An 11,947-nucleotide genomic window follows, 5' to 3' on the forward strand; every position below is an offset into this window, starting at 1 on the left:
AAAGAGATGTTTGACCTTTTTCTTCACAATTTTCTTAAAGCTGTTGATTATTGTTTGTTTGTTTGTTTTTTTCTTTGGTTACTTGTATTACACTCATAGTCCTTCCAATCGCCCTGTCTCCTTCGCAACTTCATCACAGGTATTACGTAGCCCCCTTAACCTCCTATACGCCTTACTCCCATATTTTCGAAAACCGTCGTCAAAATGGCTGAGAAAAATACCATTCGATAAGGTGAGGAATATTTTAAACAACCACATGGCTCGCGTGGAGCTATAGTTGTCAATGCTAATGCGTTAATTGAAAAAAAGTGATCCCTATCAAATTTTATTTTGGGTTGAGGACGTATTATGTGAATGCTTTTGGTTTGTTTACGAAACTAAATTCTTCGGGAAACGACTGGCCCCTAAATACATCTCGACTGTGGTTTTCGCTTTCGTTTATGTTTCGTCTGTTTATGTCGAAGTAATCGGCGGGGAAGAACGACATAGATGTTCTTTTAGTGGCTAAGTGCACATGTCCCCTACACCTCTGAAGGAGCAGAGTTCATTTGAAAGTCTAATGCGAGTGTATTTACTCTGTAACGTTCGGTTGGAGCATTGTCACTGAAAAGTGATGTAATGTAGCTAAATTTCGTGTCGAAAATGTCATTTTCTTTGGCTTCCACCGGTTTTGAAGGCTTTACACAGATATTTAGTCTATCATTTTCCGCATGGTTTCTACTTCTTGCTTCTTTTTTTATCGCATGCTTAGCACATTTCTTACTCACGAGTTTCGTGATGATGCGCAAGTCTCAAATTGCCATAAAGAATTTCGAAGGACCTCCATCTCACTGGCTCAAAGGACATACTCATCGAGTAAGTGCTGAAACTATTCATTGCTGAAAATTCTAAGCAACATTTTGTAACAAAAAAGGATAATTTTCTTCCCGAAATATTTCCTGTTGTTAAATAGATGGTTAACGGAAGGATTGTAAACAAAATACGAACGTTGAAAGTGATTTCCCTCATCTAAAAAATTTCAGTTGTGAGGTTAAGTATGGCTCATATGGCAGTATTTACTATATCGATGCAATTTGTAACTTCTATTCAGCGGAATCTGAGATGTTTTCTATAAAAACAAAAAAAACTGTTTTAAAGCTACACAATTAAGATTCAAAATGGTTTAACTTGAATGTAACACGAGAAGACTGTGTTTGAAAACATTTTTGAATAATTAAGATTTTTCAAGCCGCCCTGAACTTTAAGCGATGGTAATATAATGAGACTTTTAGCGACTTGCTGAACCACATATGAGTTTATGACTCATGACTACAAATAGAGGCTATAAAATGTATAATGGTGCTTATGCACTAGAGCACCAATTAATCAAGGTCAATAATATTCAAACCTGAAAGCAATTCCTTTTTGAATGTTCCTTAAATAATTGAATCACAAAGACATTGCACTTCATTACTCTATGAGTGAAAAAGTGGTTGATTGAAATATCAAGAGCTTAAATACTTTGGTTATCTTTATCCCAAAAATACATAAAAGCATCTAACTAATAAATTAATAATTCATTTTCCCTGAGGCAGTCTATGCATTAATGCCATGTCACAAACATAAACAAAATTAAACTCCTGGTTAAGCTTTGCGAAAATCTTGTGAGAGACATTAGTGGGTTTATGGGACTCTGTGAGGCTATGATCTAAGACCTCCATACACAGACCAGGGTACATGTGGTGAAGGTGTTTGTTAAAATGGTACATACAAAGTAAGTTTTTGGAACAAAATAATAGTATTTCTTAGGTGGGATTGGACACATTATCATCATCACCATTTATTTATTAGCCACTTAAGATATAATATTTATACAGGTTTAACAGAATGGTAGGGTGAGGAGACCTCCAAGAAATCGCTAGGCTTATAGGGGAGGCCACCTTAGTTGTCAATATGTTTGTAATTAAGTTGTGGATATGTTTGTGCGGCTTGGCCAATTCAGACTCATTTCATTAAAAAATCAATCATCTTTCTTTTAAAAGTGAAAAAGCTAGTCAAACCAGTGACCAATATTGGGAGAAAATGCCAAATTTTTTGGACCTTGGTAGAGTATGGTAAATAAAGCAGCATGATTGAAAGATACCCACAGAACACCCACTTAGTACTGCTGTGGAGTTCCAAAGACGATCACATCTGTTGATCAGTTTAATTAATAGCCTTCTGAGATGTTTTAACACACAAGCAGCTGAAAACAAAGTATTGGAGAAATGAGGACATTAGGAAATATATTATTTCATGGAAAAATTTCATAAAGAATTCACCTTAGATAATGACTTGCCCATTTCAACAATTTGAAAATTATTCCAAGAATAATAGCCTTTATAGTGCCATTAAACTGGGTGGTATACAAAATATCAAATGTTGAGATAAAAAAATAAATAACTTTTCAATTATTTATATTTCAGGCAACCTTTGATGGTAATGGTTTGAAATTCCATGTAGAATGTGCTACAAAATATAAGACAGCCTACCCACTGTGGTTTGGCCCCGTGCGATCAGCACTTGTCCTTTGTCACCCAAACTCTATCAAGACTGTCCTATCCAGTCATACCCCAAAGGAGGAATTTGTGTACAGTCTAGTTGTACCGTTCACTGGTAAGGACATGTAAAAGTGAAGTTCTGGTAAACATTAAAGAGACAAAAACCAAAGTCCATCTTCTACACTGTGCAGCTTTATAAAATAGAATTTTCAACAATCATTAAATTAATCAGTCTCTCTAAGTCAGACCTATTTCCTTTCATATGTTATTTTAAGAGTGTATTTCACATATTTTACATGCAAATAAACCTGCAATAACTGTAACTTTGAAGAGAATGGCTTCTTGTAGAAAAATTTTACTTGTTTGATATAATTTTCAGTTCCCTAAGAAAGGATTTTGAATAAATTAGCTTGCTGTGTGTTCCTAACTTGAGGGATGTTGAAAGTTGATTAAACAAGTCTCTTGACACAAAAATGTCGGAAAATGTCTTTATCCATGAGTCAGATATATAAAAAGGATTTAATCTGTAATTTTTGGAAAGACAGGCACTGGAATGGAAGGAAGAGTAGAAGTTCAATGAGTGTGGTAGAGGTTCAAAGTTAGTGGCAGGAATCAATTAAGTGAGCACCACTGAAGCATCTATTTCACAAGTGTTACAAACTCCTCTTCTTTTTACTTATTGTTTTCCGGTTCCAGCTACAATCAACCTTTTTGGACATAAATTGCCATAAAGCTGGGGTTAAAATTCATTTCAGTGCCAGATGGGTGTATAACTATTGTTTTGACCTACAAAATGGCTGGTACTAAGTTAATCATCCTCATAATTATGATTGCCACATTAAGCATTGTCATTATAATCCTCATTTCTATGCACACTTACAGCTTTACTCTGATCCCAATGAGAGCAAGGGTATATCATTTTAACCCTTTGACTCCCGATCAAATTTGTACTTCTCCTTATTGTCAACCATACAGTTCTTAAAATGTTAATTCAGAGAATTTAGTATTGGATCAACTCATCCTCAAATTGATATTTTTCTTTATTCTCATCACTTACCTGGTTGATATTGTATTCATTACAAGGAGAAATTATGTCTTGATCACTCATTGGAGTAGGGTTGAGAGGGGTATGTTGTACATCTTATGAATGCAGGGACAAGGCTTATTAATTTGGCAGTATCACTTACATATTTTATTGGGGTGAATTACAATTGCATGGATTGTAGCAGTAAGTTTTGGCCTAATAATTTGGGCACTGGAGACAGTTTCTGTGTAAAATTAAGGGCTGGTCAAATGTAAAATATGAACACATCATTCTCTGACTTGAAATTTATTAAATGAGACAACTTCAAATAATTTCTGCTAATAGGAAACAGTCTCACCATCGTGAATGGAAAACAATGGCAGCAAATGAGGAAGCTTTTGACTCCAGCTTTTCATGCAGAAATCTTGAAGCAATACACAAAAATATTCCAAGAGTCCACCAAAACCTTATTGGTGAGTAGTTTCTGGGACAATTAAATGTTTACAGCGAGGTGCACTCAGCCTGATGATGATGGGCTACCATTACACTAATCAAACAAACCCTTGAAAAAAAATTTATAGAAGCTCCAAAATAACTAAGCACAGCTTTTTATTTAAGCTGGAAACTAAAATTTTAGCCCTTACTACTTAATGCGCCAATAAATTGTTTCACTAACACCTACTGTACTTGACTTCATGTTTTGAAGTTGAGGGTCTCTTGAATCTTTGACAAATACAAACTTTAATTTATTTTGAATTTTATTGTTTGCCTAACAAAGTCAACTATTCAAGTTCAGGAAATCCTTCTCATATTTCATGCCCAGCCAAATCCTTAATACACCATGATCTTTAATATGAAAGTAAGAGTATATCACTTAAATCTGATATTTAATGTACAATTTCAATTACAGGATAAATGGTCTCAGAATCCACTCAAAATGGAATGCTTTCGTGACATAGGCTTAATGGCTCTTGATTCTACGTTGAAGTGCACCTTTAGTTTTCATAGTAATTGTCAAACAAATGTGTAAGTATTCTATTCAGTCCACATACAGTCTGAATTTGAATTAAGCACTCTGCATCCACGGGGAATGGCTGGGTGACTGCCTGAAACAGGTTGACTACCTAACCCTTTACACCCTAACATCAGTATGCATATTCTCCATACTATTCACTATACATTTCCTAATTTGCTGACATAAGAGAATTTGTTTATAATCAAGAGCTGCTTTAGTTGGTGATCATTTCCTCTTTTTTCATGACCTTAATGTTTGATTCAAGAGTGATATTGTAAGGAGAAATTAGATGCAAATCACTCCTAAGGGGTTTAAGGGTTTAACACAGGTTCTACAGATAAATAGAGAATAAAACATTGGAAAGTAAGCAAGTGTCGAATTTCTTCGAGTAATTAACTCGATAGCTCACGAGTGACCGCAGCGTACAAGCGAGATGTCGAGTTGAACAAGAGAAGGGAAATTCCATATCTACAATCAATTATGTATTGTTTTTTTATCATATAAACACAACAGCTCTTTATTAACGAGAAAAGCCAACTTTATCAATCAATGAATCGACAATTCCCGAATAAAAATCGCACAGTGGGTTGGTGCTAAGGCTCAAGATGGAAAAATGCGTCGAATTATGATTACAAAAACAACAATGAGTGTAATTTTCAATTTACAATTATAAAACAATAGTATTATTTAATGACAACAATTCTCATTCAATGACTTTGTCCTGACCGACAGAAGAAGTTTCTCAGGTAAACGGTCTCCAGCAAATCTTCCAGTTTTTCGTTCTCAGCCGCGAGAAATGCCATTACCAAAGCCTGCACTGAATAACATTCGGTTTTTCGTTTCGTATATTGGTTTTCTTCTCTTTCTTGTTAAGCTTGAACGTCACTGTCTTTAGCAGCCGTAATCCGAAAAAATTCCGACAAACTACCTTAGATTGAGAATGGTGACTGCTTTGCCGTTCATTCTTCACCTTGGCGCGAAAGGCAAGTGACGTGCAGCAGCTGATTGGTGATATCAAACACACGTGAAAAATATCGTATTTTTACACGTGTGTTGTTACGGCTTTTCTCGGGGCTGGAAATCCTTATATAACACTGTAGTTTATAGGATAAAGGGTATTATGACAAAATTTCGGGACTTTGAAAACCGACGGTTTTATACCGGGTGACGGCTTAACATGATGCTGCTTAATATAGATTTGACTGTATTTTGTTGTGAAGAATTAAGCATCTAGAATAATTGAATACCAAGCTTTGTTGGTTTTTAAGTCATGCATTAACTGGTTGTAGCCTTGAGCTATTCATTTAATATGCAAATTGGGGATATCTGTGAATTAAATGTTGCTTCACATCGTTCACTTAAAATCAACATATCATAACCTACTTTTAATGGCAAAGGATGTCAACTTTTATGGATCAATTTGTTCTTTCTGAACAGGACACAAGATACATTTACAAGAAGTGTCACTGAAATTTCCAAAGCCCTCATTAAAAGGCTGATGTGAGTATTAAACTTTATGGCCGGTTATTTTAATATAGTTTAGCCGCTGTTTAACAAAACTGCGTCCCCAACAAAATCCTTAATTTAGCTGAATTTTTCATCTAAACATTTATTTTTGTGAACAGCGATCGAGTGGGCTGAAAGTCAACAGTGGAAGGATATTTATTTAATTAAATCGACCCTCTTGTAGAGAAAGCCTGAGGCCAACTGATTACGTAAAGCCAAGGTTTGGGTTAGACTTCAAGATAATAACCGGCCCTATAACCTTAATTTCAGTAACAGATTAAACCAGCACCCCCCCTTCCCCCTCCCCCCAATCATCTCACAGACACAGCGACTTCCTCTCATATCTGTCATCTGTTTTTAGTACACCCATGCTACACCCAGACTGGATTTTCAGGTGGACAAAAGATGGAAGAAGGTTTTACCGTAACTGTACTGCAGCTCATCGTAAGGCTGAGGAAATAATACGAAACAGAAGGAAGGCTCTTCAGGAAAATGTATGAAAAATAAAAAAAATATATATATATTTACTTTCTTTGAATTCTGATGAATGCCAGAGATCAACGTCTTAGAACGATAGAGTAGGAGATCTCGTCTGTTTTGCTTTACAGAACTGTAAAACAGTGATTTTGTACACGATTATGCTTTCTGTTGTTTTCTATCGCAAGTTACACATTGCTTCTTCTTCAAACAGAACCATTAAGTTCATGCCCATTAATTGAAGATGCATCATTTGTTACTAAAGTCAGCAAGTAAAGACTAAAAACATTTACCAAGCTTTTAAATCTCTCAAATATATTTACGATGTTGTCTTATGAATAAATCTTTTTGCATAAACTTAAGCACTTGCAGGAAGAGAGCTTCAGTGGAAAGAAGCATCTGGATATGGTTGACATTGTGCTTGCAGCGAAGGTAATCAAATGCACTTAAACCGTCTTCTTGATTATCTTTTTTCTTATTATTTCTGATTAAGTTATCAAGGAGCTCAAGAAGTAGGTTGATTAAATACTCTCTCTGGTTTTTTCATAGGATGAAGACGGAAAAAGCTTATCCGATGAAGCGATACGAGCGGAGGTGGTGACATTTTTCGCGGCAGGTCAAGATACAGTGGCTGCTGGTAACAAGAGCTGTTTTTATCAGTTATAAGATAAGGTTTCAGGCTCATCCACAAGATATCATCCTGCAGATGGGGTAGAGTACTTCACAGCTTAGATTGTATAAAAACGTGCCGCCCCAAACGGTATGTGTTTGAGCCTTTCCTGCTAGAAAGCGAGTGTAGACTTGGGCCGTTATGGTCTTTAATCGTGCGTGGTTTTTAAGTAACCGAATTTTGTCATTCGTGCTAAACTTGCTGGTGACGTTGACACCAATGCGAAGCTTGATCATATCGCAAAACTAGATTAGAAACCAGGTCTGTAAAGGAAATACGGATTGTGTAGGCCAGGTATGAAAACTGGGGGCAAAAAATACTACAATAATAGGAAGTAAGGGTCTTAGCAGTGATTAGTTAGACGACACCGTCAAGACCTTAATTTGCGTAGCTAATATATGGAAACACTTGCCAAATACCCACTCTTGGTTCAGTGTTCGTCCTAGACAATGGCTATTTACGTAATCAATAAAGGCTCAGATGGTCGAAGCTTAAAAGAATACAGTGGTTAAGACTTTTGGTTCACAGATATTTGATATCAGCGCTGACTTTTCCTTTCTTTTTTACCACAAAGCAATTTCCTGGACACTGTACAACCTTACCTTATACCCTGAGTGGCAAAGAAAATGCCAGGATGAAGTCAAAGAAGTTTACGGTGACAAAAACGAACTTGAATGGTGAGATACTCAATTGCACATGAATCATTCTCGCTTTCAGTATGACTGTCTGATGTATGTCTGACTTTACTTGGCGAGCCCCGTGCTTCGATTGGCTACTTAAACGGGAAATATCAACCCATCGTGCTTACTTGAGATTGGCTTAGAGAGGCTTTAGTGAAAATGGTTGCCCATTAGAAAATATCAATACATGTCATCTGTGTTTTCCTATACCTTAAACGACTTAAACTCGGTTCATGAAGACCCAAAAGGAATCCTAGCCAATTGCCAGCCATCTTCATCACACACTTGGTCAATAGCACCTAGACATGTGACGTCTGTTTTTGAGCCAGGTGGTTCACAAATCTAGAACCTTTCTCTATTTTCGTAACCTGGAGCGTCTTAGGTGTTGCTGGCCCCTTCACCATCCAAGATTCACCGCAAGTTGCCCCAGAGTAGTTGGCATTAACAGGTCGCTTGAACCAACTGATAGACACCTAGGGTAAAGATTATGGAATTCCAAAAGTAAAATGTTCAAACTCACCACACGGTATTCAGGGAATGAAATAAGATTGATAGAAAGCTCTAAGGCTATACTAGTGTCAATTTGCTTCATCAGGGATGACCTATCTCAGCTCAAATACGTAACCCTTGTTATCAAGGAGAGCATGAGGCTGTATCCACCCTTCCCAATGTTCAGTCGCACCTTGGACAAGTCATATGAGATCGCTGGAAAACTAGTACCACAAGGTAGGGATGTAGCTTCACCTCTTTTAGTTTTGGCTGGGTAGGATGGTTTAAATTGAACACCTAAAAGTCTCTCTCTGGTCAGGGGATTTTTCAGGTAGTGTATCAGAAGATGTGTACGCTTAAAAGTTACAGTTGCCGCTAATCATTCTTCTAAAGAACCTATCTTTCCACGTAATCGTGTCTCTCTCGGGTAAGGTGACAGTTTGTGGCTGTGTATCAGCAGATGTAAAAGCTTACAATAACAGTTTTTATTAGTCAGTTCTCCTAAAGAACCCATCTTTCCTCTTTATATAGGTCTTTGTTGTCAAAATTTATATTTTGCTATTCATTTTTAGGAACTTGGATTATGATCAACGCATATGCTTTACATCACAACCCACATGTGTGGGAAGATCCGGAGGTACCTAACAAATTATAAATTCCAGTTAGTTCAACTGATTGTAGTCCAGATTGCATTGTGTTCACTTTGCACTGCTCTGACTGGCCCAGATTAGAACATCACCCATCCAATCAGACGCAAAGCTGAAACCAATGACGACTTAGTCCTTTGCCTTTCCATATGGCGACGTGGCTTGAGGTCTTATCGGACGTGAGATAATTTCGCCTTGACATTGGAAAACTGACGTAGACATTTTTCGCGTACTTTTGTTGTTTGTTTTGACGGAGTTTAGTTAGTTGTTTTAGAGCTTTCCTTCGCGCAAATTTGTTATCCCTTTGTTTTGAATTTTAAGAAGTTTCGGAGTTTTTGTTTCAGCTAAATGTTATGGTTCATTTAACAAGTTTAATACATATCTTCTTCGGAGTTTTGACTCTAGCTTTCTTTTCTTTAAGGGAATTTTTACAGGATATTAGCAGTTTAAATAATTGTTAACTTTTCTTTGGAAAAGAAAAGGTGATTTGGCTAAAGTCTGCGAAGTAAAGGGAAAGTTGTTCTTAAACATATTGTTTTTGTTACTGATCAGAGCTAAGCCTTGTACGACAGATTCTGCCAAAGATGTTGCGCTACAATTTTTGAAGCGTAATTGAGACGGTGTTTCATACACCAGTTTTACAGTGTTGCATTTTTGCAGTTTGTTTAGGGTTGCTGTTAAGTAGACCCTCAAACGATTCAACAGATTCATTTCAGTAATACTTAGTCGATTTTTCCCACAGTCATTTGATCCACTGCGATTCACTGTTGAAAACAAAGAGGAGCGATCACCGTATGCGTACATACCATTTTCTGCTGGACCAAGGTAGGCCTGATATGATTTGCATTTGTATTGGGGCTTCACAGCACACCCTCGACATGCATCAGAATTCGCGCATACGTAATGCCTCGCCCCGTTCACGTTTCACGCTACTCATTTCGCGTTTGCCTTTCGAGTAATTCCCAAGTTTTAGTTTTATGACAAAACATAGCTTTTGATAGCTCTAATTGTCCATCTATAATGATACCAGCACGTTTAACATCTATCATATAAGGTTTCACAAAGTTCGTATATTTAATCTCAACAGGAACTGCATTGGAATGAATTTTGCAATGGCTGAGATGAAAGTAGCCGTCGCGATGATTCTTCGAAGGTAATGTACTTTCCCTACGTCATCAATTCAGAGCGCGTGTAGCAAAGTTTAGAGCGCTTTTCTGCCCGATTTGGTTTCCACACCTACCGTACAAGTTCTGGTTGGTTTGCTAACATATCGATCAGGAGTTTCAACGTGGATTATGATTGGCTGAGAGCTCTCTACGAAGCTAAAATGATCGAATCGCTCAAGGGTCGCTCAAAACATCTATCATAATTCCTGCTATTTATTCCTATGAATCACCCCTCTTCCCTTTACTCATGCACGTAACTTTTTGTGGCAGGTTTCATCTGTCCATAAACGAAGAAAACCTGGTTACATCCAAAGACCTTTTCCCAGAGCTTATGCTGCGCACAAAGAATGGAATTCGTCTGAATTTAACTCAACGTATTTACACATAACAAGGGGATTCTGCTACTGTGAACAGCACGACGCAGTTAATTTTGTAGATGTCTAGCTAATATCGCACAGTCAGTTTACTCCAGGCTCTCACTTAATTAATGGGGTGCGACACAAGAGAGAGATTTTGAACGTAAAGGCGAATCAATCCATCTCGTTTTTCGCCTTGAGCCACCATCGCGCTCCATGTACGCCTGGAACAGTGGGGGCGTGGCCAGGATTTTAGAAAAAAAAGGGGGGGGTGGTGTCACACTGTGTCAAACAGAGGGTATTTACCAGTTTTCGCCTTCAGGTTGTAGGTTATTTTCTTTGAAATGGCTTAAAAAGGGGGGGGGGGGGTTCACGGGCACCTCAGACCCTCCTTCCCCTCAGTTACGCCCTTGAACAGTCTAGTAAAGCTTCGATTGGTCGCATGTTGATTTTCAATTGTTTTTGGCGGGATTGGTCGCGAGGTGAATCACTCGTTTGACATTAATCACGGCCCTATTCAAAACTTTTTCTCGTCTAATAGGATAATAATAGGATAATAAGAGGTACTACCGCCTCGAGATTTGCTACTTAATACAAATAACTTTTGATGAACAACGAAAACCTTGGTGAGGATTGTTTTGTTAATTAACGAAGATGCCGTTTTTGAACACAAGTCACTGAAAATAACAGAGTTCTGATTAGCCACACTAGAAGTGATGTATTTAATGATTTTCATACTCGATTTTGTGCTTTTTTTGTTACAAAATTTGTTACATATTTATGTTTAACTGTATTTATTATTGTAATTAAATAACAAACTATTTTCTCGTTCCCTTTGAATACAACAATACTTGGAAATGTCAGTAACTGCAACGTCTAATAATTTCTTTACTCGTACGGCCTTTTGTATAACTGTGGTAAAACGAAGTAAGGTATACATGCGGCTTTAAATAAGCAAGTATCAGAGCTTCTAAATGAGCCGTTTTCGAAAACCGCGCTAATCTCAACGCATTTTCGAAGGCAAAAGTGAGGGACCTGCGAGTTTGCAGGGGGGGGGGGTGGGCACGGGTAAACGCGCATTTGTCTTAATGGAATTAATTTTGCAATGGCTGAGATGAAAGTAACTGTTGCGATGATTCTTCGAAGGTAATGTACTTTTCCTATGTCATCAAATCAGAGCTGTTTTTCAACCTAGAGGGTTTGGACTGACATCGAGATCGATTCCCGATCGGACCACTCGTGAAGCAACTCACCCAAATGTACATTATTGTTACGACTCTGTGCTGCGTTACCAGAGACTTCAAACAAAAATTGGAACAGGGAGGACTCGAACAAACGCGGGAGTCTGAAGAAAATTCGCAACAGCATAAAACCCATGCGCAAGTTCCAATGTTTTAA

The 11,947-nt window shown here is 37.5% G+C and overlaps 1 protein-coding gene across 3 annotated transcripts; it reads left to right on the forward strand.

Annotated features, from left to right (window-relative positions):
- Nucleotides 1-213: 213 nt before the first annotated feature.
- Nucleotides 214-11,382, forward strand: LOC131783695 (cytochrome P450 4B1). 3 transcript variants are annotated; one of them, XM_066159122.1, is made up of 15 exons: nt 214-232; nt 752-855; nt 2,445-2,634; nt 3,889-4,016; nt 4,454-4,569; nt 5,996-6,058; nt 6,426-6,558; nt 6,905-6,973; nt 7,091-7,178; nt 7,786-7,888; nt 8,487-8,617; nt 8,953-9,017; nt 9,770-9,852; nt 10,115-10,180; nt 10,464-11,382. In XM_066159122.1, exons 2-15 carry the CDS (start codon nt 778-780, stop codon nt 10,579-10,581), a joined length of 1,431 nt encoding a protein of 476 aa, XP_066015219.1. In that variant the 5' UTR covers nt 214-232; nt 752-777; the 3' UTR covers nt 10,582-11,382. The 3 variants fall into 3 exon arrangements, with proteins under 3 accessions (XP_066015219.1, XP_066015218.1, XP_058956438.2); XM_066159121.1 differs by lacking the exon at nt 214-232 and adding an exon at nt 444-615; XM_059100455.2 differs by lacking the exon at nt 214-232 and having other exon boundaries at nt 444-855.
- Nucleotides 11,383-11,947: the final 565 nt, after the last annotated feature.

This window comes from Pocillopora verrucosa, chromosome 12 (genome assembly GCF_036669915.1).
Source record: "Pocillopora verrucosa isolate sample1 chromosome 12, ASM3666991v2, whole genome shotgun sequence".
Lineage (NCBI taxonomy): Eukaryota > Metazoa > Cnidaria > Anthozoa > Scleractinia > Pocilloporidae > Pocillopora > Pocillopora verrucosa.

Coding starts and splice junctions, on each gene's coding strand:
- LOC131783695 (XM_059100455.2), top strand. CDS start 643: ATGTCATTTTCTTTGGCTTCCACCGGTTTTGAAGGCTTTACACAGATA. Junction 4,017..4,453: donor AGTCCACCAAAACCTTATTG/GTGAGTAGTTTC, acceptor TTTCAATTACAG/GATAAATGGTCTCAGAATCC. Junction 6,559..6,904: donor GGAAGGCTCTTCAGGAAAAT/GTATGAAAAATA, acceptor CATAAACTTAAG/CACTTGCAGGAAGAGAGCTT.